This window comes from Acartia tonsa, chromosome 12, assembly GCF_053477335.1.
Source record: "Acartia tonsa isolate MP-2025a chromosome 12, ASM5347733v1, whole genome shotgun sequence".
Taxonomy (NCBI): Eukaryota; Metazoa; Arthropoda; class Copepoda; order Calanoida; family Acartiidae; genus Acartia; species Acartia tonsa.
Window position 1 is genome coordinate 29589992 of NC_137271.1, and position 26304 is coordinate 29616295.

The 26304-nt window shown below is 37.4% G+C and overlaps 1 protein-coding gene across 3 annotated transcripts; it reads right to left on the reverse strand.

Moving 5' to 3' along the window:
• Positions 1–46: 46 nt before the first annotated feature.
• Positions 47–25136, reverse strand: LOC145333500 (uncharacterized). 3 transcript variants are annotated; one of them, XM_080178653.1, is made up of 20 exons: positions 25041–25136; positions 24212–24337; positions 23939–23984; positions 23511–23636; positions 22895–23045; positions 22308–22398; positions 20662–20723; positions 19084–19197; positions 18508–18582; positions 17864–17934; positions 17397–17493; positions 16350–16455; positions 8681–8767; positions 8442–8520; positions 7759–7821; positions 7043–7127; positions 6293–6373; positions 6015–6093; positions 4679–4715; positions 47–3146 (listed from the first exon to the last, which is right to left on the reverse strand). In XM_080178653.1, the coding sequence occupies exons 1-19, from the start codon at positions 25102–25104 to the stop codon at positions 4693–4695; spliced, it is 1626 nt and encodes a 541-aa protein (XP_080034779.1). In that variant the 5' UTR covers positions 25105–25136; the 3' UTR covers positions 47–3146; positions 4679–4692. The 3 variants fall into 3 exon arrangements, with proteins under 3 accessions (XP_080034779.1, XP_080034778.1, XP_080034780.1); XM_080178652.1 differs by lacking the exon at positions 4679–4715; XM_080178654.1 differs by lacking the exon at positions 47–3146 and having other exon boundaries at positions 4678–4715.
• Between the last annotated feature and the right edge of the window lie 1168 nt (positions 25137–26304).

Genomic DNA, 26304 nt, shown 5'->3' on the forward strand with positions numbered 1-26304 from the left:
TTAGTATAAGGATAAATATTTTTTCCTTTCAAGTAAAAAAGAAATGTTTTTATTTTTATTAATTTATTATAGCTGTGTTTGCATGTATAATATATACAGTATATTTCAATTATAATAATATAATGAGTAAAAAATGACAAAATGCTATAAAAATCAAAGCTATGAAAAGGTGTTTTTTTCAATGATAATGAGATTAAAAGGCGGTTTTCCTAAAAGTGCTAAACAAGCAAAAATCTCCTTTTAATTTTGAAATAAACTGAAATATAGAAACGGGTGGTAGATTTTCATGTGAACTTTAAGGTTAGGTTAAATTGGTTACAAGGAAGTCCCGCAGGGTTAGGGTAACTAAAAACCTCTCCCCCTACTAATTTTTAAATCATTCAAAAAGGTTTTTGCTTGCTAGGCACTTACTGGAAAATTACCTATTTAAATAAGAAACTCAAATCTTATTTTTAGAAACTAATTGCGCAGCTGGCAAAAATAAATGTTATTTTTTTTTATCGCCAGATTTAACAAAATTGTATAATTTGTGTATTTCTGACAATAACTAAAAGAAATCTAGTTGTTAACCCCAAATTTTAGCATTCGTGACACGAAACGACCATTAGACATTATCTATTTTATCTGTTTTTTCCCTATTTTACTACAAGGACAACAGTTTCTTTAGTTGGAAATCATATAGAGAATAAATAATTATTTATCACGCATTTAAATAAACAGAAATATTTATAAATCAACAACAAAATACTAAATAATACTGAAATATAATCATAAGCAAAACTTCCTCATAAAAACTTTTTATTAATCACATTTCTTTGAATTTTTGTTGTTTCTCATTTTTGAAATTATTCAAAGAAACTATTTACTTATAATAATATTTCAACAAGCAGTCAAGAAATGTAATTAAGACATTATGATAGGACAACAGAAAGAGAAAAGGGTTTCCAGTATTTCCGAAACCGACTAATATCCGCTGGATCAGAACCGGTTCTCTGAAAAATTCTTTATAGCATTATAATACCCGCAGAAAGCTGACTCCAAAGTACTTAAATTCTAACACCATTTCAACAATGTCCATTGGAGATATTTCAAATTCAATTAGAATTTTGAAATTGATTACTAACCTATTCTTAGAATTTTTTCATTTTTTTGATAAACAGTAAAGAGTATCAAAGATAGATTTCTAAACCGAGGTGAATTCTTAAAAAAAAATTTTACCTTACTAAAATCAGTTTGCCTCACTAAAATTTTGTGAGGCAAAATTATCCAATCTAAAGTTTTAGCGAGCTTCACTGATTTTAGTGAGGCAAAAGTTTTTAAAGAATTCACCTCTGATTTTTAATATATTATGTACGTTGCTTCTAGGTATTCAAACCACTTATTAATTGCCCGCATTAAACAACCCTTTATAGGTTGCGTGGATATATTGCTACTAATAAATTCAAGATATTGAGATTTGGGCTCGAACTCTCACTATCCTAATTCAGTGAGCTAACACTGAGCCACGAATCCCCCTATTTTATTTTAATCAACTGATTTACTAACGGTTTGTTAAGTAAAACATTGATGTTTAAAATCTTAAATTAGTTCATTTCTTATCAAATATAATTTTTTTTTTGTGGATTTGAAATCAATCGAAACAATTGCAATTTTAATATCAAAACTTTGTTTTAAGCTCCTCATAAAAAAGGCAATTTTTATACCTAATTGTTCATTTGATAATATCGAAATGTCTTAATTCCATTTTTTGGACACACCAATTCAAACTACATATTTTTGTCAATCCTCCTAAGACATTTCATAAAATATAATAATATGAATTTTGTGCTTTTTTTCAGGCATAAGGCAACTTTATGTGCATAGCTTACTATTAAATATCTTATTTTATAACATTTTTACAGTTTGACATGTGAATGAATTTCTGTGTATTGGTAGAGATAAATATGTAGTATATTTTAATATCTTACTTAAGTTGTACAAACCATTTAATATTTCAACTATATATAGATCCACACTCCAAAACACGACAATCCAATCATATAACTAACTGATTTAAATACAGAATTCAATAAATAACAAAAATTAAAGCTTTTCATGATAATGAAATGATGAAATTTCGTTGCTAATAATAATATTCTAATAATTTTCATATAAAATCTATTTTCACAAATTTTTAGCAAATATAATAATGAAATAAGCAATATTAAAGAAAAATAATTTATATTGTATATATTTACACAGTGCTTTTAAAATTTTTATTTCTTAGGTGCAAAAATTATCAGCTGAAATCACTTTGAATTAAGTAGATACATATACCTAACCTATTAATTGGTATGCATTAACATAAAGGTTGATCTATCTTGGGAGATAGGAGGTATATCTATCTTTATGTTCTACTAATGGCATAAAAATCTCATTTATATACTATTTTTTTTATTGCAAGTAAAGATATCTTTTCTTTCATATTTATTTGCATTTTTGCACACTGTAAAAAATCTATGCTTAATTTCGCGCCTTTTAAAATCCAGTATCGTGATTTCACACAACTCTTAATATTATATAATATTTGCACTATAAAAAAGTTTCAAATTATGAAACTTTACTTTTAATTTAAGTTTATATTTCTTACAGACAAACTCAATGTTATGTCCATAAGAAATATAAACAATAAGAAAAAAAGTTCTACAAAGATAAAACGAGTGATTTGATTTGGTATCAAAAGATTGTGTTGTATAATATCTGGACTTAGCACGGCATTTATTGCCGAAGGAAGGCAATGCTTTAATTTATTAAATCAAGTTTTATTTTAAATATTTGTTTTGAAGCAACTTATAGTGCCCGTAAAAAAATTGCTTCATACACCAGTAGTGGAAACATTACTTCATTTAAAATGGCCTATCATTGGTCATTTGTATTGTATGAGATCATTTTTTAGTCACTATAAGCTGCATCATTTGTTTGACTAAGTTTAGCCTCTCCTTCCACCTTTGTCTACAAATTGTCTAAAGATATCTAAAAATGTCTCAAACATCAGTCCTTCTATAGATCTCTGAGATTTAGATGTTCCGGCTCTACAGGCTCCACACACAAAAAGAATTCCGCCAAATTGTAGAACACACCTCGAGAAAAGGGATTGTGATATTTTCCTAAAACAAGATAATTAAGATTATTGAATTGCAATGGCAAATTTTAGCTAATTAAGATTATCAGTTTACTATATGACTGAAACTATTTATTCTTAAGGGGATGACAGTTTGGTTTTGTAACAATATTTTTACTTAAATATGTAACATAAACAGAGGGGTACATATCTTTTGAATCAAATATCTTGCACAACATATTTTACAAAGGGTTTAATTTTTTCGTGTATTTTCTGTAAAATTGTGTGTTACTGTTTAATCAAATGTGCCTATTAAGTCGAACTATTCTTAATTATAACCAAACATATATTTATATATACTATACATATGAAAATTGAAATGGTCATAATTAAGAAAAGTATGATTTAAAAAGCGCAATAAACTAAATGTTAACATACAAATTTACAGAAAATAATACCTTTGAAGGTAAAAAAAAACTAAGAAATATTTATATGTTAATAGTTTCAAGACACTGAAAGTATTTTGTTTGTGATTGCACCATTCAGGCACAAAAAGCCAATAAACTGATCGTAAAAGATATTGAAAAAGAGATTATTTAGAAGGTATTAAATACTGATAAATTAAATTAAATTGAGAAAACTATTCATGATGTAGCACCTAAATTGTCATTTTAAAAAAAAAACTTTTATCCTTTTATAAAAGTAACAGAATCTATGAGTGTCTGTTTGTCTTGTTCAAAAGGATCTTGCTAACCGCTGAACATATATGGTTCTATTTTACAATGTAGCTTCTCATAGGTTCTGAAAGGTTTATAACTATTATGGGGGAGGGTTCCACAACCATCAACCAAAGAAAATATTTTCTAAAGTGTCGCTAAGCGGTACCACTAGATTACTTACTGGACTTCAAAAAATTTCTCAATAAAACAACATTTTAAATTGGGGGATCGACTTCCCCCTTCCCTCCTCCACACCAAGGGCCCCTAAAATTTGTTTAAAAATTCTTGATGTAATAATTTTGCTTATTCAAGCACAGAGTTAATGACAATTTAGTGGCTACACCTAGTAAATTTAATGCACATGTTTGTGTTTGTTGTTATCAAGAATAAAGAAAAAAAGAACAAAAATGACCCAAATTGACAAAATAAAAAAATTAATTATCAATTAAAATCTAAATCGTTATTTTTTGGGGGGTACTAATAATGCTTCAAATTTGACCATTAATTTGTGTATTTTCATGCACATCTAACAAAAATGTAATGTTTGTAATAAAAGATTAATATTTTCGGTTTGTATTGAAAAAAAGCATAAGCAAAAGTAACATATTTACATACTTTTTCTTATTGCAGGATTTAAAAAATTATAAATAAATTTTAAAAAAATATATAAAAATAAATAATGATTATATTATCGGTGTACAGTCATAAGAGGTTTAATTAATTTTTATTTGCATTCTCTTAATAACTAAATTATTCTCTTACTTTTCATGCATTTTCAATTTATAAAAATTCAATTTATGCGAGAGAGAAAAAAAATGAGAACTTCTTATGACCCAACCTTTATATGTAATGCGCCTACATTATGCCTGTGCTCTAAGCTGCTTGTTTATGCGGGTCTAAAATATTTTTCCATATGTGCAAAAATAATTTTAACAGTGTACTTGAGAGTAAAATGGTCGTATTCCTCAAATCGACATTGGAGCACCTAATTTCCCTAGGGTAAATAAGGTAATGGTTGGCGGCTTTTATAGATTGTGGTATTATTGATCAGTGGCGATTTACTAGAAGGATGTAAAACAAATTACGCCCTTTCAAATTCAAACTTTTAGGGGTGACAACTCCCTAATACACGCCACACTGTTATTCATTAAAAATAGAAACTAAAGGCATTAGTGGAGTTAGATCTACTAGTCTGATTATTCTTTTTTTACATAATTCGTAGGGGGGGGGGGGAAGCTGCCTCAATGTCGAAAAGAGGAATTTCGCCATCTACCAATTTTGTTAAATATAATTAAAAGCGTCAGTTAATATATTATACTTCTAAATTTGATGTATAACATGGTGTGATTTTTGAATATAGTCCCTTTCGTGGCAACGCCTCTTAAGGGGCGTTTCTTCATATTTTCACAGTATCTTTTCTTCTATTTCTAGGCCCTGCAGGGGGCTCTAACCTTGCGGGGCAAACACTAAACCAAATATAACCTAAAATAACCTAGCAAAAGCCATTTTTAAAATACAACGAATCGCCCCTTAAGAGGCGTTGCCACGAAAAGAACTATACCCATTTTTTTATAAAAAAGAAGTTAAAATAGATATAATTAAATTATTTTAAATTTTTCAAATTGTTCTTTAACAGCTATATATTCTTGTTTTACTTTTACACTTCTTAAAAATGATCTTATTTTTTTATTTCCCTTGTTTTGTAAGACAGTTAGGAGGTTGAAGGCATTTTTATAAATCAGAAATATAATTACAGCTCTTTCTTTTTAAAAAGCGTAATGTTTGATCCAATTTTCCACTCTTATAATGGTATCATCTTTGCTGATATGAATTTTGTAACTACCAAGAGAGGCCAAAATGGAATGGACGATAACAAAAACCATATCGGCCAAGATGATATCATCATGAAGATTGGGGAAAATTGAATCATAAAATAGATTATTAGATCAACTGTAATCATTATTATATTACCGCTTTTATAAAAAATGGTTTAATCTCCTAACTATAAGAAGAGAAAAAAAGGGCAAAATACTCACTTCACCCCCTATGATAAAATTCATCCTAATTCTGTACACCCCTTTTATATTATATCACTCAATATTGAAAAAAATGTGCAATTAAATAAAAAGTGTACAAGTAAAAAATGTCTTAGATTCTATTTTAAATATTAAAAATGAATATTCTAATTGTTTTACCTCTAGAATTTTTCAAGTAGTTATATCTCTTGTAGTTAAACATCTCATTTGAAGTCAGATTCATTGCAGCATACAATAACTTAAATGAAAAAAAAATATTAAAATATTTGTTCCTATATTTTTTGGTGAGCATTCCTATAATCAAGTCCTAAAAAATGTAATTATGTCCTTATTTTTAGCAGTTTTGCAACAAATTTACTTACAATTTTATTTAGACTTATGCATAAATATATATTCTGCTTATTCAGTTCTGACACTCATTGTTAATATTAGCTTACCGAGAATCCAGATAGAATCCATCCAAGACCACAGAAAATAAGAGCCTCTATCAGTCCAATTATGTATAACAACTTCCAGCCCTAATAAAAAAAAAAACATTAATAATACAATAATCTTAATATATAAAGTAGCAAAGTTTTTTGCCTGAAGCTTGATATTCTAATCACAACTAAACTGATTGAGTTCTCCGTTTCAGAGAAGCTTAACATTAGTCCCGGGATGGTTTTAGACTATTTCATTTTACTACTATTCTTCTTATTTCTTTGAATACAGAGCCACTAAATGCTTAGGTTGCAGTCGCCTGTCCTCTTAAATGAAGTATAAAAGTTTATGTTTAAAGATGAAGATCTTAATTTACCGAACCGTTTTTCCATAATAAGTAAGTATAAATTCCATGTCTCTCAGATCAAAACTGACTGCTGGATCATGTCAGATTTCTCTTCAGTAAAAGAAATATCCAAACCAATCAGCCTTCTATTTCAAATAGCAGTGTAGAAATGCAGGAAGGAAGGGAACTATGGGCTGTTTATTACACTAGTCCCCAAAGTTTTATAATAAGGTTTTCTTATTCTTTGGCATAAAAACTTCGGGAACCTTTATTGAGTTGATTGTCTAATCGTTTCAACAACTAATTGTAAACTACAGAAGGGGTTATTTTCTGTATTTATTGGAGATACAAAACAATTTATCAGCCATTGTCTTATCCCTTTAGATCCCAGGTAGAAATAAATAAAACTGGGTAGGCCTACCTCTACAGAGATACAGTAGCAGGCAAAGAATATTGTTATAGAACAATTTATAGCCACAGATAGAGTAAACACCAAGAACCAACCCCTAAAATATAATTCAGTATAAAACAAAAATCGAAGATATATAAAAATACCTCATTTGTTAAATATTTCATGTGAGTTTTAGTCAAACTCCTTATTTTATGTTCAATTTTACTCTTAAATATTGTGAATAAATTGTTATAAAAATTTTCTCAAATATTTTTTCAACAGAGAACGTTTCCTAACTTTTGTGATTTTTTAAAAATACCTAGTCGGTGTTTTTAGTAAGTAGTAAAATGTAAAATGATCCATAGAATTTAGATATGCAATCAGTTTTTGTGTAGACCTCTTATATTGAATTGAAGTAATTTAAGTTTTTAAAAATTTTAGTTAGTTTTAAGGTACTAAAACGCAACAAAAAAAGAAGAAAATTGCACTTATGAACAAAACTAGTAAGATCTTTAATTTAACACCTTAATTTTTTAATTCTGTTGAGTAATTATTGAAAAAATCTATTTAAGCCCGGCGAATAAAACTTTTAAACGTTGTTTGCTCGTCACGAATTTATTTTAAAAAAATCACAAAAATTAGGACACGTACTTTTAATGATTTATGTCGACTATATGAAGTTAAATAAAAGTGTTCATAGCTGACAATTTATTGTTTATCAATAATGATAAAAATATTATACTTACCTATTATTTAGACCTACACAATTATATATATATGGACAATGATGGTCGAACTGGGCAACACATCTGAAAAATAAAACAAAATTCTTTTAAATAATTGTATTTGGTCCTAGATTAGAGTAAAACACTAGAGGGAGAAAGGGTTAAATAACTGTATCTCCACATAGCACTGTCTTTGTGCTTGTTCTTAATTGGGCCATTGATAATCAACCAATAACGTTGTATGTATTAACACAGCCAAGTAGCAGAAAATAATTTGGTAGCAGACGAAAAAGGTCAATGAAAAAGGAAGGGGGGTAGTTATATGTATGTACATCTATACTTTAGATCTGTTGTACCAAGGATGAGAACATCCAAAAGAGCTCAAAAAGTTATAGAATAAGACGAGTGGACAAGCGAAAATTTGTAGAGTGTCAGCACTTACTTATCAGTCTAAACAAATTAATTAGTTATGTTAATTAGTTGTAAAAGTGATTAAATACAGGATACTGTTTGAAGCCATACTTTTATAGAGATGATTCACTTAAAACATTGAACCTTGTTATCCTGGGAATCATTATTCCAAACATCTAAATATTTTTTCTTCTAAACTGTACTTAACTGTTTCGGGCATCACCATATAAAGTTTGATAGGACAGTAATAACATTCTAAAAGGAAACGGACAGAACAAGATTCCAATTATTACCTGTTGCAAATACGACAGTGTTTAGCCCTGAGGGGACGGACAGACCGGCAAGTGTGACACAGCCGCATTATATCAGGACCTAAACATTACATTAAAGGGTTAGGTCAGGTCATAAAGTATTCTAAAAATGTATTATATCAGGAACTGAATATTAGTTTATGTTTTACTATGCGAGGCATGTATTTTTATCATGGTTAAGAACTAGTTTTTTTCTAGAGGAAAAAATGTGTGAAATTTACCTTTTCCTGTAGAGTGCTTCCACTGGTCAAAATAGGCAATACTCTTTATAGCATTGTTATACTGGTCAGTATTTTGTGGTAGATATCCTAGATAAATACTATTTATAGTATTGTTATACTGGTCAGTATTTTGTGGTAGATATCCTAGATAAATATTATTTATAGTATTGTTATACTGGTCAGTATTTTGTGGTAGATATCCTAGATAAATACTATTTATAGTATTGTTATACTGGTCAGTATTTTGTGGTAGATATCCTAGATAAATACTCTTTATAGCATTGTTATACTGGTCAATATTTTGTTGTAGTGTGGTATTCGGCAACCGTGAGCCATGCCTATGGCACCCCTGACCGGGGTTCGGGGAAGGGCCACAGGCCCTCCCCCGAGTCCTGGGGAAGGGGTCTGCCGACCCCCTCCCTATGCCTAAAATTAATGATTGAATCTGACAAGCTTTATTATGGTTAAGCTGCATTGCTAATTCCCCCCACCCTTTCCAGGGATGGGGGATCATTATTGCCCAAACTGACTATTGTATGTGTATATAATGCTTTTATGTTATGATTATTTATTCCTATCTGTGTAGCTATTGTTTGTTGTATATATATTTAGTATTCCTTAGACCTTCAATAAAGGGACAACTGAAATAGATGTTGTTTGTTATTTAGTGATTGTTAGAGAAGCGTAGCTTCTCTATAGTAAGGTGTCCACGTCTGTTCACGCTGCCGTAGTCTAATTGAACTCTGGTGTCTGCCATTTATCCTCGGCGGATACCACAACTTTTGGTGACAGCTGTGTGAGATTACGGCAAACCACAAGTGTAGAGCAGACGCGCAGCTGAGGCTAAGGTACTCCCAGCAGTGAAACTGGCAAAACTGACACAAGCAACCTGAATTACCCACCCTGGATAGCAAGGTCTAACTCTGCATCCGGCAGTTGTGGAAGTGAAACAGCGAAACTTGACGGAGAACCGCGAGAAGCGCCGACATCTAACGGAGAATTGAGCGCTCAAAGGGCTGAAACAGGCCTGCGGACTGGCTGAAACAGGCCAAATAAGTGCAAACGGCTGAAAATAGGCCAACATTTACTGCAAGAGATAGCAGGATCCGAACCAGCGGCGCTAGCATGACGGGACATTCCCTGCCGCCATCAGCCGGATTCGGATAAGCGGCGCTAGCAGGACGGGACATTCCCTGCCGCCGATAGGCTGAAACACGCCACATAGCTGCGAGCTGCGAGCCAACATACGAGTGTAGTGTACCAAAGCAGAGAAAACTACGTCAACTCCAAGTATCCTGAGAGGCTACAGCGCAGCCACCCATCTAGAAAAGCAGATATTATATCACATTGTAGGGATTACCACCCTAGTGTGATGGTTAAACAATAGATTTATGAGCAAGGATTGGCAAACAATTTGTTGTGTATTGTGATAAAACTAAAAATAGAACAGGCTTGGATTTGTTGTGTATTGTGATAACAACTAAAAATAGAACAGGTTTGGTAAGCAAATCTGTTATGTATTGTGATAAGGCCAAAAATAGAATCTAGATGTAATATAACAATGCCTTGATAAACAATCTAACTACCCAAGCCTACAGCACAACAAAAATACACCCCTTATTCCAGAGGAAAGGGAGGGGCCCACTCTCTATTGAAGGAAATACAATCAAGGTGACATAACAGATAAGCCTAGGATTAAGGAGAAAGGGCACCATTACCTCATCACACAGTTACCTCAAACCCACAGCACTCCCCCTTCCTCACAGGGGGAACGGACGGATTTACCCCGTCCCCTCACGCGCTTCCCCCCTCCTACCCACACTTGACTAAGTCCGCCCATGGTGTGGAGCTAGCGACCGGGAACACAGAGCGCCATTTACGGGTCGCGCAACGGAGTTCGGAAATATCATAAAATTCAACGGACAAAGCGGACCAATGAGAGAGCGAGTTGAGGGATAAGTGCGCGTTTTACCTGTGTGCGCGGATTTGACGGTGCGTGAGCGCACTGCAAGGACAGGAGATTTCACGCACACACACACACACAGGAGCGGAGCTACTCCATAGCATCTAACAGAGGTATTTTTAGAAAATAAAGAATTACAAGCTTCTTCCTCCTGTCTATAGTGTGATAAAGGAAAACCAAATCAGTTCCTGACAGCAGTTCAGACCCTCAACAGCTATCTACCCCTACCAGCCTACTCCACAACCTCAGAATAAAACTAGTGATAAGTACAGCTAAGTTATATCTTTGTAACTAAACTACCAACCTAGTGATAAAACAGTGTTGGCTGTTAGGCTAGAAAGCCTCAAGTGACAAACCATTTATAATATTGCCTTATAACTTTGTGTCCCGCCGTTGAACCGTTGACCCGATGGAGCAGCCGCAAGCGCCAGGAGGCGACCAAGCCCCAGGATGGCTCCAGGATGACCCTCAGCCGGCTCCAGCCGAGTACCGCAAGCTGATGCTGAGTAACCTGCCGGAGTATAGAGGACCGCCCAAGCAATCCTGGAGTTCCCACATCCGCAGACTCGAGATGTCATGGGCGGCTTACCGCGTGCCGCCCCATGACTCCCTCAACCGCCGCAACGCCCTTTTACTGTCACTGGTAGGGCAAGCGGCGGAAATGGCTTCTCATCTGTTTGGCGAGGCAGGCCAAGCCTTGACATACGAACAAGTCAAGGCCGAGTGTGAAATGTTATTTCGTCCCGCCTTTGAATCCCAGACTTTGAAGCAAGCCTTCAGGGATTACAGGCAACACTCGACAGAACCTATACAAGCATACATATCCACAAAGTGTGCCTTGTATAGGGATGCCTACAGCCATGAGGATCTTGAATTATTAGTCAACGAATTAAATCGTGGCATTCGTAACGCTAATGTGAAACGTGAAATGATGAGTCATGAAATCGCCTCTGTACCTGAGTACACGAGGCGAGCCATGTTCACCGTCACAATGATTACCAAGCAGCTGAAGGAGGGTGTGTGCCTAGTGGATGCCACCGACGGGCTCACGGGATCAGCCAGCGTCCAGTTGCCCCATTACGACGAGTCGGAGCCAATGGAATTTGGCGCCTTGGCTCCGGGTCTCCACCAGATGGGGAAGGTCGCTCCAGATGACAAGATTCCAGGCCGCTGTTTCCGCTGCCAAGGGAAAGGCCACCGAGCTCGAGACTGCCCGACGCCTATGGAAGTCAGCCTAGAGGAGAGACGCACCCAGCCACGCCGTGACCGTCCTGCCAAGTGCGAGCGTTGCCACTATGCCGGCCATACGGCGGCCGAGTGCAGAGCCGACTGGGACCAGGTAGCCGGCCGTAGGCGCACCGCAGACAAGGGTGCTCCCCCAGGAAAGCCCAGCAGAGTAGCCCACATGGAAGGGAGCGCGCCCCCAGCACCACCGCAGCAAGCAGCCGCCCCCAACGCAGCGGGCCGAGCCGACGGAATGCCGCAGTTTGGGACCGTTCCAGCTAGGATCAACGTACTGGGAGGCGTGGCTGAACCCAACCGGGTTGGCCTGGGCTTCAGTCTCAACCACCTGGGGCCGGAGTTTGTGCAACCCAACAACATCGCCGAGCCAGAAGTTCTGAGGCCCCAGTTTTTTAGCCTAAACATGATGGAGCCTGCTCGACCGAACCTACCCAGCAAGAGTGGAGGGGCGCTACCCAGCGTCACTGAGGCGGTGTACGGGAAGGCCCTGGCGGCCGTTGAACGAGAGAGGCAGGAGGCGCTAGCCAGCGCATCAGAGTCGATGTATGGGGCGCCACCCGGCGCCGCCACCTGCGATGACTGGGGGGTGCTATCCAGCGCCTCCAACCTGGTGCCTGGGGCGACAACTGTCGCCGCCACCGAGATACCTGGATCCTGGAACGAGCCAGCCTCCAACCTGGTGCCTGGGGCGACAACCGTCGCCGCCACCGAGATACCTGGATCCTGGAACGAGCCAGCAGTCCCAGAGGAAGGGGTGACACCCGTCACCCCCAGTCAGCCAGCGCCACCAGCCTGTAGGGAGAGCCCAACTATACACCATCCAGCGCCCCCTGCCAGCCGAAGGAACCCAGCTGCCCAGCACTTCCAGTCGAGCCAGGATAAGTTAAATTTAACAAATGTGTTGTATCCAAACTATTGTAAAACCCCAACCTTGCCTGTGCCCCCTGCACCAGAGGCTGGGGAGATTGAAATTTGGGGATATAAGGACTTGCCTGTGCCACATGCACCTGAGTTCCTAGGGCAGGGGAGGGACGTGAGTCAGGGCGAGCCTGTGCCACACGCACTTCAGCCCCATGCCACTGGGCATGCCATGGACAAGGGAAGGGACCCCTTGGGGCTAGGGGAGCCGACACCCAGGCAAGCGCCAGTCGCCTGCCAGTCTGTCATTGGGGAGGGTATCGGGGTGCCCCGGCCACACAAAGATAACGCTCAATGGAAATTTGTATCTAGCCAGGAGCAGCCCAGCCGTGTCCAGCCCCGAGAAGCAGCCGTGACCCGAGCCGAAGATCCCCAGCCGCGTGCGCGAGGTAGATGGCTGTCTGGTACCTTCTCACACTGGTGGATGGTCCTGTGGGGACTACTGCTGGCAGCCGTGTGGCCTACAACCAGCTACGTCCTGGTGGGGTGGGACTGCGCCAACCCCACCCACGTCACAGCCTACAATAAAGAAAAGATGTGTAGCACGGAACCGCTACACCAGGAGGTGCCCCTGGGCCATGAAGTACACGTCCTGCAGCAAGTCAAGATTAGGGAAACAACAGGATACAGTTGTCAGCTCACTGTGTCCCAGTGGACATTCAGGTGTGGGGTATGGGGTCACCTCAAGGTGACCTCGGTCCCCACCCTCATGAGGCCAACCAAGATCGATCCAGAAACGTGCCGAGACCTGGCCAGGAACCGAGTCTACACACTGCCAGGCAAGACCCAGCCACTGACGTTCCAGCTGAACCATCCCCTGTTCTTCACCCTCGATATGGTGGGCGCCCTTGTCAACAGCCCCGAGGGGGTGGGTTGTGAAGGGGAGGACGTCCACTTCGAGGGCCAGCTGTACCGCAATGAATTAGTGCTCCAGGAACGACGGCTGCTGGTCAAGGAAGAGACCTACGTAGTAGAGGATGGACGGGTGGAGTCCCAATCTGACCACCTGGCCTTAGAATGTCCCCATTCTGAGCTGTCTTGCATCACTGGGGAAGCAACCTACGTGTGGGACCACCTGGGGAGAGATTGCCCCTTGAGGCTGATCCGCAGCCTCCAGCCTAGCCTAGTGATGGATGCGTTCCTGGTTGACCATCAAGCCCAGTTTTTCATCAACATGACCAACCCCACCTCAATAGTGAACTGCGACTTTGAGGCCCATGCCACCAACCACCCAGCATTGTTCGTGGCAGCTGACCCGGCCGCGGCAGCGCTGCCCAGAGTATCGGCCAGGGATGTGGATGTCCCCCTGCAGGCCCAGATACATGCAGGTTACATTGGATTCACCCTGGAGACACGCATGAAAAGCACAGCGGCAGAAGAAGTAGCGGCCAACTGCTGGAAGCTCCAGCAACTAGACCCGGCCCACCCGGTGCGTGTCCAGGGGAGCACGTTCTCTGTACTGAGGGGAGATGTCCTGCTCCAGCTTACCTGCCAACGCAACAAATACGTTGTCCGTGAAAGCAAGGAATGTTGGGACAAAGTACCAGTGGAACCCACAGGATTTGTAGACGCCGTGACACGGGTGTATAGCGGCCACGCCACCAAGATTCCCTGCTCCTCCACCTACCCCCTGACTGTGCACGCGGAGGAAGGCTGGATAGAACTAACCCCCGCACCTAAGAAGAGGCCACCCCCGCTGGATACGCCCAAGCAGCTGCTGACAGAACCCTTGGATGACTTTAGTTCAGGAGGCTTGTATTCACAGGCTGAGTTGAACGACTGGCAGCAGCTGCTAGCATTCCCAGCGTATAAAAGCGCCATGCTGACCGGCCTGTCCTATGGCTCGTGCGTTCAGCAAGGTAGCTGTTCGGCCACTGGAGACCATGGGATCGTGTCCTACAATATCGACCGACTGGCAGAGGAAGGAGAGGCCGCCCTGGATGTCTGGGCTGGATTCAGACAAACTATTCACGAGTGGGGAGATGGCGCAGCCATACTGTGCTTACTGTTGTTGATCCTCAAACTGCTGGGGGATCTGACCATTATTTCCCTGGCAGCCGCACAAGGAGGTGTACGGGCCGCCATGAATGCGATGTCACAAGTGTTCCTGTACCATCCAACCTTGTACAGGAAGGCCTTGGCCAGAGCCCGGCTCACCCATGCCAAGTCCCGGGACTTTTCAGTAGACTGGGATGCCATTCCCATTGGCCGGGAAGCCGCCGAGGAAATGGTGTCCATGCAATCGACCGACAGTGGGCATGACCGCCCAGGCAGGCCTGGACCGCCCTCTGGAAGACCCCGCGGCCCCTCGGGAGGCCAGGCTGCCGCTCAGACGGTCAACTTGGCAGCCAGTGCCCCAGCCGCTGCCAACAACAACCAGAATGCCCCGCTGCTGACCGGTCCCGCAGTGGCTGTGCCCCACGCCAACCTGTCACCTGCCGGCGCCGAGCTACGTGTCCAACCAAAGCCAGCCTCTGCCTTCTATCCCACGTTGGGAGCCCATCAGCCCTGAAAAGACTCACCACTAGGATTCCATTGAATCATTATCATTTGTATATATCTTAGCCCTAAGGAGCGGGCCGAAGGCCTCAACCACTGTCGGAAGTCTGGTAGGGAAACCCTCTCCCAGCCTTCCGAGGGGAGAGTTGTGGTATTCGGCAACCGTGAGCCATGCCTATGGCACCCCTGACCGGGGTTCGGGGAAGGGCCACAGGCCCTCCCCCGAGTCCTGGGGAAGGGGTCTGCCGACCCCCTCCCTATGCCTAAAATTAATGATTGAATCTGACAAGCTTTATTATGGTTAAGCTGCATTGCTAATTCCCCCCACCCTTTCCAGGGATGGGGGATCATTATTGCCCAAACTGACTATTGTATGTGTATATAATGCTTTTATGTTATGATTATTTATTCCTATCTGTGTAGCTATTGTTTGTTGTATATATATTTAGTATTCCTTAGACCTTCAATAAAGGGACAACTGAAATAGATGTTGTTTGTTATTTAGTGATTGTTAGAGAAGCGTAGCTTCTCTATAGTAAGGTGTCCACGTCTGTTCACGCTGCCGTAGTCTAATTGAACTCTGGTGTCTGCCATTTATCCTCGGCGGATACCACAGTAGATAGCCTAGATAAATACTATTTATAGCATTGTTATACTGGTCAGTATTTTATGGTAGATATCCTAGATAAATACCATTTATAGTATTGTTATACTAGTTAGTATTTTGTGGTAGATGTCCTTGTAATTAAGTTACAAGGTAGCTTCTCATAATCCTGAGAATGTTTAAAGCTATTTTAAGGGAGGGTAATACCACCCTCCTAAGAGATCTCACCACTAAATTAAAAAAACTAAACTTGAAATTGGGATGTTCGAACCCAAATCTTCTCTAAAATGCACCAAGAGACCTCAAGGGGCGTAGCCACTAGTCCTATTTAAAGCATTGATATACTGGTCAGTATTTTGAAGTTGATATCCTAGACAACTCTTCATTGCTCCTTGAGCTGGTTAAATAAAAAGGCAACTTTAAATGAAAAATGATAATCGTACCTGGATTTTTCTGATTAGATATGAGTAGGGCCAGCCACATTATCAAGTTGATAAATATAAAGGTATAGTGAGTGTAGGGTAGCAGGTGCCAGGTCACTGGAATACACTGAACAAAAACACATGTATAGTCAATCAATATTTTTTTACTTGTCTTAGTGGCATATACATAATAAAGATAACCATTTTGCAATTTGAAGCAGCTTATAATGTTGACGTCATACTATACAAAATGCTAATGATGGCCAGTATACATTTTATCATTTGCCAATTAATATGTAATGTATACTGGCCATTATTGGTCATTTGTATCGTATGGCGCCTTTTTTATAGGCACTAAGCATCATTGGAACTATTCAAAGCAGAAATACATTATAGACATACAGACTAACAGACATATAGAATAGCTTCGCTACTTATCAGGCATATAGGGGTAAGACAATAGCGAATAATTCAAGTTTAGAGTTATCCAAAATAATATTGTTCATAACATACCTCTGCTAGTAATTATTTAGTTGTTTTTGTGTGCTTGTTCTGCTAAGGAGCATCACGACATTAGCGTCATCTTGCATTAATAACCAAAATTTCAAAAGTTACCCCAAAAAAGCAAAATTTCATTAGTTACAGTACCTAAAGCACAAGACAACCAAAAGAATGAATTTTAGATCTATTGTCACATCCCTATATCCTTGAACTAACAAATGCTGACTTTTAAAAAGAACATGGGTTAAGCAAAAAAGTATACGTCCCAAGAACCAGCAAAAGACTTTTCTAAAACTTATGATTATGGACATACTAACTGTATTGTACATTGAGTAGCAGCTTAATAATCCAAAAAAAGGGTTGGGCCGGATACTTTTTTGGCCGGATAACGGATATCCGGCAGATTTTGAATTCTTGATATCCGGCCGTATATCTGGCAAACGTTTGATATCCGGCAAATTACCGGATATCCGGCATTGAAAATCAGCCGGATAGTTTCAATATCTGGTATACAGCCGGAATTGGAAAATGGCCGGATATCCGGCCTACCATTAATCTAAAACTTACCCTTAGAAAGTACATGGGATAAGCCCATAGGAGTACACTACCCAAGAAAAATAACAGGGGCCCCTTTGTTTGTCCACTCTGACCGAAAACTAGGGTCCTGAAATTAGAGTAAAACGCTAGAGAGAGAAAGGGTTGAATAAGTTCTCCCCATCGCAACCGCCTTTTGCAACCTTTCTATTGGGCCATTGAAAATCAACGAATGATATCGCTCATAAAACAGCCAAGTAGCAGAAAATAATTTAGAAGAAGACGAAAGAGGTCTTTGAAAAAGGAAGGGAGGTAGTTGTCTGTATATACATCTATACTATAGATCTGTTTTCCTGAATATAATAGAACAATAAATGTAAAAAGCTTTCACATTTTGGGATTTTTGAGGCTCAAACACGATTTTTAGAGGATGTTGTGTCAAAATCTACTAAAAAATCAATCAAAATAAGACATTGTTAAACATTGTATAGATTACTTACCAAACGTCTAAAAATACAGGTAAAAATGCTGTCCGTTTTCTTTTCTCTTTCTCCAAAAATTTCAATATGTCCTAAAAAATTGGTAAATTTTAAAGTTATTATTGGTCTTTCACTAAACATATGAATTTAAAAATTAGGTGTAAATTTTGATTTTTTTGGTAGGGGGTGTGGTAAAAAATTTAATATTTAAGTTCATTTTTGGGGGTAATCTTTATGTCATAGAGGGAAGAACGTCCAAGCTTTTAAAATTATTATTTTATTTTTTTTTGGGGGGGGGGGGGGTAATCACCCATTTACCCCCCCCCCCCCCCAATTAGACGTCCCTGCTTAGTTTTGCTACTGGGATCTAAAGGGATACGACAATGGCCAATGATAATTCACAAAACTACTCCGTCAGTAGATTACAATTAGTGGTTGAAACGTTTGAACACTCCACCTAAAAATCAACCAATCAGAATTCAATAAAAGTTCCCAAAGTTTTTAAGCCAACGAATAAGAAAAGGTTACCATAAAACTTTGGGAACTAGTGTAATAAACAGCCCAATGTCCCCTCCCTCCCTAGTGTTGCACTTAAAATCATTGCTTTAGTATTATCATGCAAGGTTTGAATTTAATAGGACAATTCAAGCATGCTCGGTGTATACCTGGTGACCGTGTTTAACAGCTAGATCTAGAGGCGTTCTACGGTTTCTATCTCGCGGTGATAATTCCACGCTATTCTGAAATAAAATAAATATCTTATTGAATTGTTTGAAGTTTTGGTAATCGTGGACAATGGGAGAAATTCTCGCATACCCTGATAAAATATTTCTCCAAGTTGGCTAATATAATGCTCCCCCCCCCCCCCTCCAAATTATGACTTTATCCTTTCCTCTCCTTTGACCATGGATAAACGTATTGACAAATATTTGAGGACTATATTAGTAAATTAATTGACGTCAAAAATTTTCCTGTCATGATATCCAAGTATTATATATCCAATATTGTTATGGCATGGTTTGCAAAAATGAGTTTTTTTTGGCAATTTCTCTTCAACCAAGTTCGGACAAAATAATACTTAAATAAACATACAACCAACCATCCAATCATAATTGAATATAGGTAGCTAAAGTTTTTAAGCTAAATAGTAAGATTACTAGCTTATAAAACTTTGGATACCAATGCAATTTACAGTCCAATGTCCCCTCCCTCCCTGGGACAAAATCTAAAATTTGTCTAACCTTTGCACAGAGAAGTTTAACTGCGGACAGGTTACCAGAAATACAGGCAAGATGGAGGGGAGAGGAACCAAAGTTGTCTGGCTTTTGAGGATCGAACCCAGAGTATATCAACATCTGAAAATTTAAAATAGTAAAAAAGTAATTACCCTCAAAGTGTCGAAGTCGAGCACTGAAATTCTAAAATAAATCCTTATAATAAAGTAACAGGATGTATGTCTGTTTGTGTGTTTGTACTAAAGGATCTCGCTAACCGCTGAACCGATTCTCCTTAACCATTTAGCTTCTCATAGGTCCCGGGAAGTTTAATAAATATTCTGGGGGAGGGTACGATCACCCTCCCCAGAGAAATCGACAAAAATAAAAGAAATAAAAACGCCACCCTGCGGACATTTTTGCAATTAGCTAAAAGCCTAAAAACATAGCTAACACCAACTATCGACGAAAAAATATTTTTTGTAAATAGCTGATTTTAAAATAGAAACAATTTTATGTGTCCCTAGAGGCTTCAAGGGGGGTAGCAAGAAGAAGAAAATAAAGAGGGTAAAGGTATATTTTTCATATACTTTACTTTAGATCAAGTTAGGTTAACTTATATTGTGTGAAGGGTAGTCTGACAGGGCACGCACCCCTAGTATTAGCACCGCAGTTAGGTGTCCCACAAAAAAAATCAAAGAACATCTTTTTTACAACCAAATTTTTCTGTTAGTCAGCCTTTCTGCAACAAAAGAATATTCTTTTTCTTTTTTTTGTGACCAGTTAACAATTGCTTCATAATTCACTTTAATTGCTTATTGGTCAATCCATGATTGTTTTATGCTTCGCTATTATTACATAGATTCTAGAAAACCATCTCCATAAGTTTTACAACTATAACCAAAACTAACCAAACCAACAAATTAATTATAAAAACATAAAAGATATCAAACAGTTAAAATAATGTTTAGAAATTTCAATATTCTATTTCAGACCAAAATCTAAAATATTTGTTAAAAAAGTTGTTTGCTTTTGTCATTCTGTTTTCATATTTGATGCAAACTATTTTTTTTTTGGAAAGTTATGCATTTCATTCCATGTATATTTTTAGTAGCGCAGCTACTCTATAAATAGGACAATTATGTAAGTTTGTCCTTCTAAGCAAATCTTCGAATAAGATACATAAACCTATAATTTTTAGACGTTAAATTAGCTAAATATGTTACAAGATTTTTTATGTCGTGTTTTGGAATGACCGTCTAAAAAAATGTTTAGCCTGTTAAAGTAACGCACCTATGGTTACCAACTAAAACCGTGAGAAATTTTTGCTTAAATTCTTTAAACTATACTAGCACATAGCATCTATGGGCTCATTATTTAAAGGAATAGGGTAGGATAAAAATAGGATTATAGCCTAATCCCATCTTAAGACTTACTATAAAAAAGTAAATAGCCTAAAACCATCCATGGCCGTATTTGAAGATTCCCCAAAATGGAGAACTCAATGGGTTAAGTAGTTATTAAAATCTTAAGGTAGATACAAGAAAACTTACTACTTTATATAATAGGATTTAGTAGCCATCGTTTCCTAAATCTTGTTTATACCTGCATTAGGCCAGGGTATCCTTTATATGCTGCCCAGTGTAGGGCGGAATCTCCGTTCATATCTACATACAAAATAAAAAGTTAATTGCATTCATATTTATTAATACATTTCTTTAGGCAAATCTTTTTTTTTATAATTAAGTTACTTAAATATGTGAATAGACAGAAAGTTTAATAGCAAAAAAAAATAGAGCGACCGTTGAAAGACATGCATTTTTTATGCATTTTAATTGGAAAGTCAGATTCTTTTTTAAAATTCTACAGAGCCAGTGCTTTTTTTTTTGATTTTTTTAGAGTGCTGCTACTCTATAAATAAGATTGTGTAATGTAAATATTGAACTTTATTTTATTAGTCTCAACCGTTTGTGTTAAATCTGTATTGAGCTACAATTTTTTTTGCTAAATCACCTGTTGTTAGATTAGATGAGGGGGCAGCTCAAGTAGATAGGCAGCTATCATAGTTCTACTCACCTGTTAGATGTGGGGCAGCTCCTTTACCAAGTAGATAGGCAGCTTTCATAGTTCTACTCAGTACTCACCTGTTAGATGTGGGGCAGCTCCTTTACCAAGTAGATAGGCAGCTATCATAGTTCTACTCACCTGTTAGATGGGGGGCAGCTCCTTTACCAAGTAGATAGGCAGCTATCATAGTTCTACTCACCTGTTAGATGGGGGGCAGCTCCTTTACCAAGTAGATAGGCAGCTATCATAGTTCTACGCACCTGTTAGATGTGGGGCAGGTTCTTTACCAAGTAGATAGGCAGCTATCATTGTTCTACTCACCTGTTAGATGGGGGGCAGCTCCTTTACCAAGTAGATAGGCAGCTATCATTGTTCTACTCAGTACTCACCTGTTAGATGTGGGGCAGCTCCTTTACCAAGTAGATAGGCAGCTATCATAGTTCTACTCACCTGTTAGATGGGGGGCAGCTCCTTTACCAAGTAGATAGGCAGCTATCATAGTTCTACTCACCTGTTAGATGGGGGCAGATCCTTTACCAAGTAGATAGGCAGCTATCATTGTTCTACTCACCTGTTAGATGTGGGGCAGCTCCTTTACCAAGTAGATAGGCAGCTATCATAATTCTACTCACCTGTTAGATGTGGGGCAGCTCCTTTACCAAGTAGATAGGCAGCTATCATTGTTCTACTCATGTTATCTATTATATTTTTTTTTTATCATTTTTTTCTTATTTGCAAAGGCTACTTAATATTACCTCGAGAGAAATTACTTAGTCCTTTGACACGAATTTTGAATGTGAATACTATTATCTTTATTATTAAACTGTAAGTAATTATGATCAATTTTATTGTTTGTTTGTGATTATACCATGTTATGTATATATATTTTTTTGTATGTGTCATAAAATAAATATTTCATTTCATTTCATTCATTACTCACCTGTTAGATGAGGGGCAGCTCCTTTACCAGGTAGATAGGCAGCAATCATAGTTCTACTCACCTGTTAGATGGGGGGCAGCTCCTTTACCAAGTAGATAGGCAGCTATCATAGTTCTACTCACCTGTTAGATGAGGGGCAGCTCCTTTACCAAGTAGATAGGCAGCTATCATAGTTCTACTCACCTGTTAGATGAGGGGCAGCTCCTTTACCAAGTAAATAGGCAGCTATTATAGTTCTACTCACCTGTTAGATGGGGGGCAGCTCCTTTACCAAGTAGATAGGCAGCTATCATGGTTCTACCAAACATACACGCCATCATAAGAGGTGTTAAACCCTAGGAAAAATGACAATATCAAAATTGATGCCAATAAGATATCATTTTGTTGATATTATGTCAGCCACGACCACATTTATATTATGACAAAATTAATTCCAAATCAAAAAAGACATTTGCAAAAACATAATCAACATAAAATACCTACTTAGATTTTTAGATTTTGTGAGGAAAAAATATGTTAAAACTAGACATTATGGAACTTATTTTAAATGTCAAAATTATGAAAATTAAAAATTTAATGATAATAAAAAATATATTCAATTACTTTCATTCCTGAAAAATTAATTTGTTATAAAACATTAAAGAGGTAGTTGTGTTTAATGCCCTATGAAAATAGGGATAGAAGTTACAGCTTTTGGTCTACCTATTGTATTGATGTCATAGTAGATGGAAAGAGAATAGGTAGGCCAAAAGCAGTGACATTTATCCCCATTTTGCTAGGACACTATAGACAGCTACATTAAAGAGTATTTCTGCTGCAAGTGTGTTTTACCTTGTGATCTGTAGCATCCACCGGGACTCCAGACTCTAGAAGGAGGTCCACAACGGCCACATGACCATTTCTGCTGGCCCAATGTATTGGCCGTGGGCCTTGGTTGTTGTTGCTGTGCAGGTCAATCTTGCCACCCCTTTCTACTATGTACCTATAATAAATGTATAAGTATATATATATAATCCAGAAAACTACCTGGATCCAGTGTTAGTCTATAGCGTCTTTCAGTAAGAATATTTTATTAGATAGTACCGAATATAGAGCAATATTCCAGAGAGTACCAAATATAGAGCAGTATTACAGAGAGTACCGAATATAGAGCAGTATTACAGATAGTACCAAATATAGAGCAGTATTACAGAGAGTACCGAATACAGAGCAGTATTACAGAGAGTACCAAATATAGAGCAGTATTACAGAGAGTACTGAATATAGAGCAGTATTACAGAGATACCTAAATATAGAGCAGTATTACAGAGAGAACCAAATATAGAGCAGTGTAACAGAGAGTACAGAATATAGAGCAGTATAACAGAGAGTACCGAAAATAGAATAGTGTAACAGAGAGTACCGAATATAGAGCAGTATTTCATATAAACACAAAAATAATCCTTACTTGACTATAGGTATATGGCCATTAAGAGCCACCCAATGAAATGGTGAGTGGCCATATTCGTCTCTCTGGTCCAGACTGTATTCCATACCATATTTCTCAAAGAAGTATTCAACTTGAGCAAGGTTTCTAAATATAATAATCATAATTATCAGGGATCTTAAGGGACAAGGCAATGGACGTTAAATCTATTTATATCCCCCCAACCCTTCTCCCAGTTTTAAAGTTTCTCCTTATATATTCTAAATTATTGGTTGAAAAGTAAGGACACTGTTTTATGGAGATTTTTTTATAATACAATCATAAAGTTTTAAATTTTTAGGAGTCTCTTTAATTCATAATATACCATTATCTCTTAAGTGTAATGACTGTCAGATAAACGTTCATATCATAGTTATGGAGTAGCTACGCAGCTTAAAGTTCCAACTTACCCATTTCGCATAATTTCAAAAATATTATCACATGATGTACTGTAGTCTGTAAAAAAAATGCTGTTAAAGTTTGTTATAATTTAAATCTTCAATACAAATATTATTTCTTTGTTATAATAAAAGTTTTTGTAAAATATACAAAAATTTAGTTTTAGATTTAAAAAATAGATTTTTTAGATTGCAAACCGTAGGTTTAAAAATATTTTTAAATGTGTGGAAGTAGTGAGAACTATACGCTTTTAAAAAGGCCATTAAAAGTAACAGCAAATTTTCCTGAAGATTCTTCCCAATTAGTCCACCTGGTATCTCTGTCCCCAAGTGAGTCAACCCACAGCTTCTCTCTGAGAGGACCTGCTTCATCCCAGTCAGACCCGGACCCGGGGTATCCAGAATTTGTACCTGGAATATTATGCTTATAGTAAGGTGGATGGCGGTCTCCATCATACCGCAATTAGAACACAAATTAACTTTTTGAAAGAAAAAAAAAAACATTTTTAAATGTAATTGTAGGTTAGGTTAAAGTAAGATTAAGGATAATACCCGCACGGATAAGGCTCCAAACGATCTACAGATTTTATTTATGTTCTCAAAAATAAAGATAAGGTCAAGAAATTCGATTAAATAAATTCATCATAAAGACGATACAAATATTCTACAATTAGCAAGATTATCAATGTAAATTCTTATTCTTATTTGGCTAAGCAATTCTTTCGGTGAAATATCATACAAACATCTTTATTAGCAGCTGAGAAAATATCTCCCCAAAAAATTATTTGAAAATATTTGTTCGTCAGAAAACTTCACAATATATCTAGCCTGAAGTTCCCTTCACAACCAATTATCAAATCTATAAAGGAAAATTTTGTTTATTATCATTAGGGAAGTATGTACATCAATTTATAAGGGTTCTGCAGCCGCGCATACGCCTCAAATTTTAACCTGCTTGTGTAAAAAAAATATGAAAATACGGGTTGTCTGTTTTGGAACAGGTTTTTACATTCAGCAGAATTTAAAGTTATAATATGATTATTTCACTGAGGCTTACACACGGCTGCCAAACCTGATAAATTATCGTCTTATCCCTCAAGATCCCTTGATTTACCTGTATCCCATGAGTCCTCCTTGCCCGCTCTAATAATTTGTTCACAGTCCTCTTGACAAGCCATTGCTTAACTCTGAAAATTATTAAATATTTTTTTTCAACTAGCTGTATTTTACTGCATTTCAAGATGTCCAGAGTGGGGGTAAAGTGATGATTTTTAAAAATACATCAGTCAATATCCTGCGAATAAAAAATTTAAAGCGTTTAGGGGGTAATTCCACTCTCCCCCCGCCCAAAAAAACATCTAAAGACCCTCACAATATACTTGAATTACCTCGCCTATTAAGATTTTGTGCCCCCTCTCCCCTAACTAATCAGCTTTGAAGTCTTTGCTAAATTTCATAACAATTTGTTGAATTTATTTAATAAATAACAAAACAATGGACATATTAAGTTTTTTTTCAGAGAAGCTTTTTTGAGTAATATGGTTCACGAGAATTGACCATGTTTGTTGATTTTTAAAAGTAATAGTTGCCTCGCCCCTAGCCTCTGTGTGTAAGGTGGTGAGGTGATGGAAATAGCATAAAACCCCACTATAAAAATTAGGAAGCTTCCAAGAAAATTGCAACCTATTTAGACAAGTAGTTTCCGAGATATTGTTTAGCTTCAATTTTGTTTTATTAGGGAAAAACATCAGAATCTTAAAAGTTCGTAAATAGGAAGTGTATCATAAAACCAAAAATAGATTTTTTATATAAATAAAGTATCACATTTCATTAAAACATTAATGATGTAGAGAATAATATTACAATGTTTGTTTAATGGAGATATTTGTAATTTTCTGGATTTCCCCATATGAATCATTTCTAAAGAATTTTATTAAAACATAGTTGTTATAATTTATCTATTTAAAATAAACCCTATTCTTATTTTAAAGCAAAAAAATATATCTTTGTTCGGTTATAACTGGTAAAAAATTTAAAATTTATTGATAATTTGATAATACACCTATGTAAAAATTTTTAGAGACTATATTACTGTAAACATATTTCCAGTTTGGCTTCGATACCGATTGATAACCGCTTGATTAGAACCGGTTCTCAGCCATACTTGAAAATCATGTATAGCATCGTTTTAGAGACAATTTTCCAAGAATACTAAAATAAAAATCAAATTACTAATACCAGTTCTATTAGTTAGGGCCTTCGGATCTTAAGGTTAACAAAACAGGTTTAAATTGTATAAATTCTCATTTAATACCTGCGGAAAGCTGTTTGTAATACAATGCGATAAATAACTATTTTTATATCTGTTGTGTTTTGCC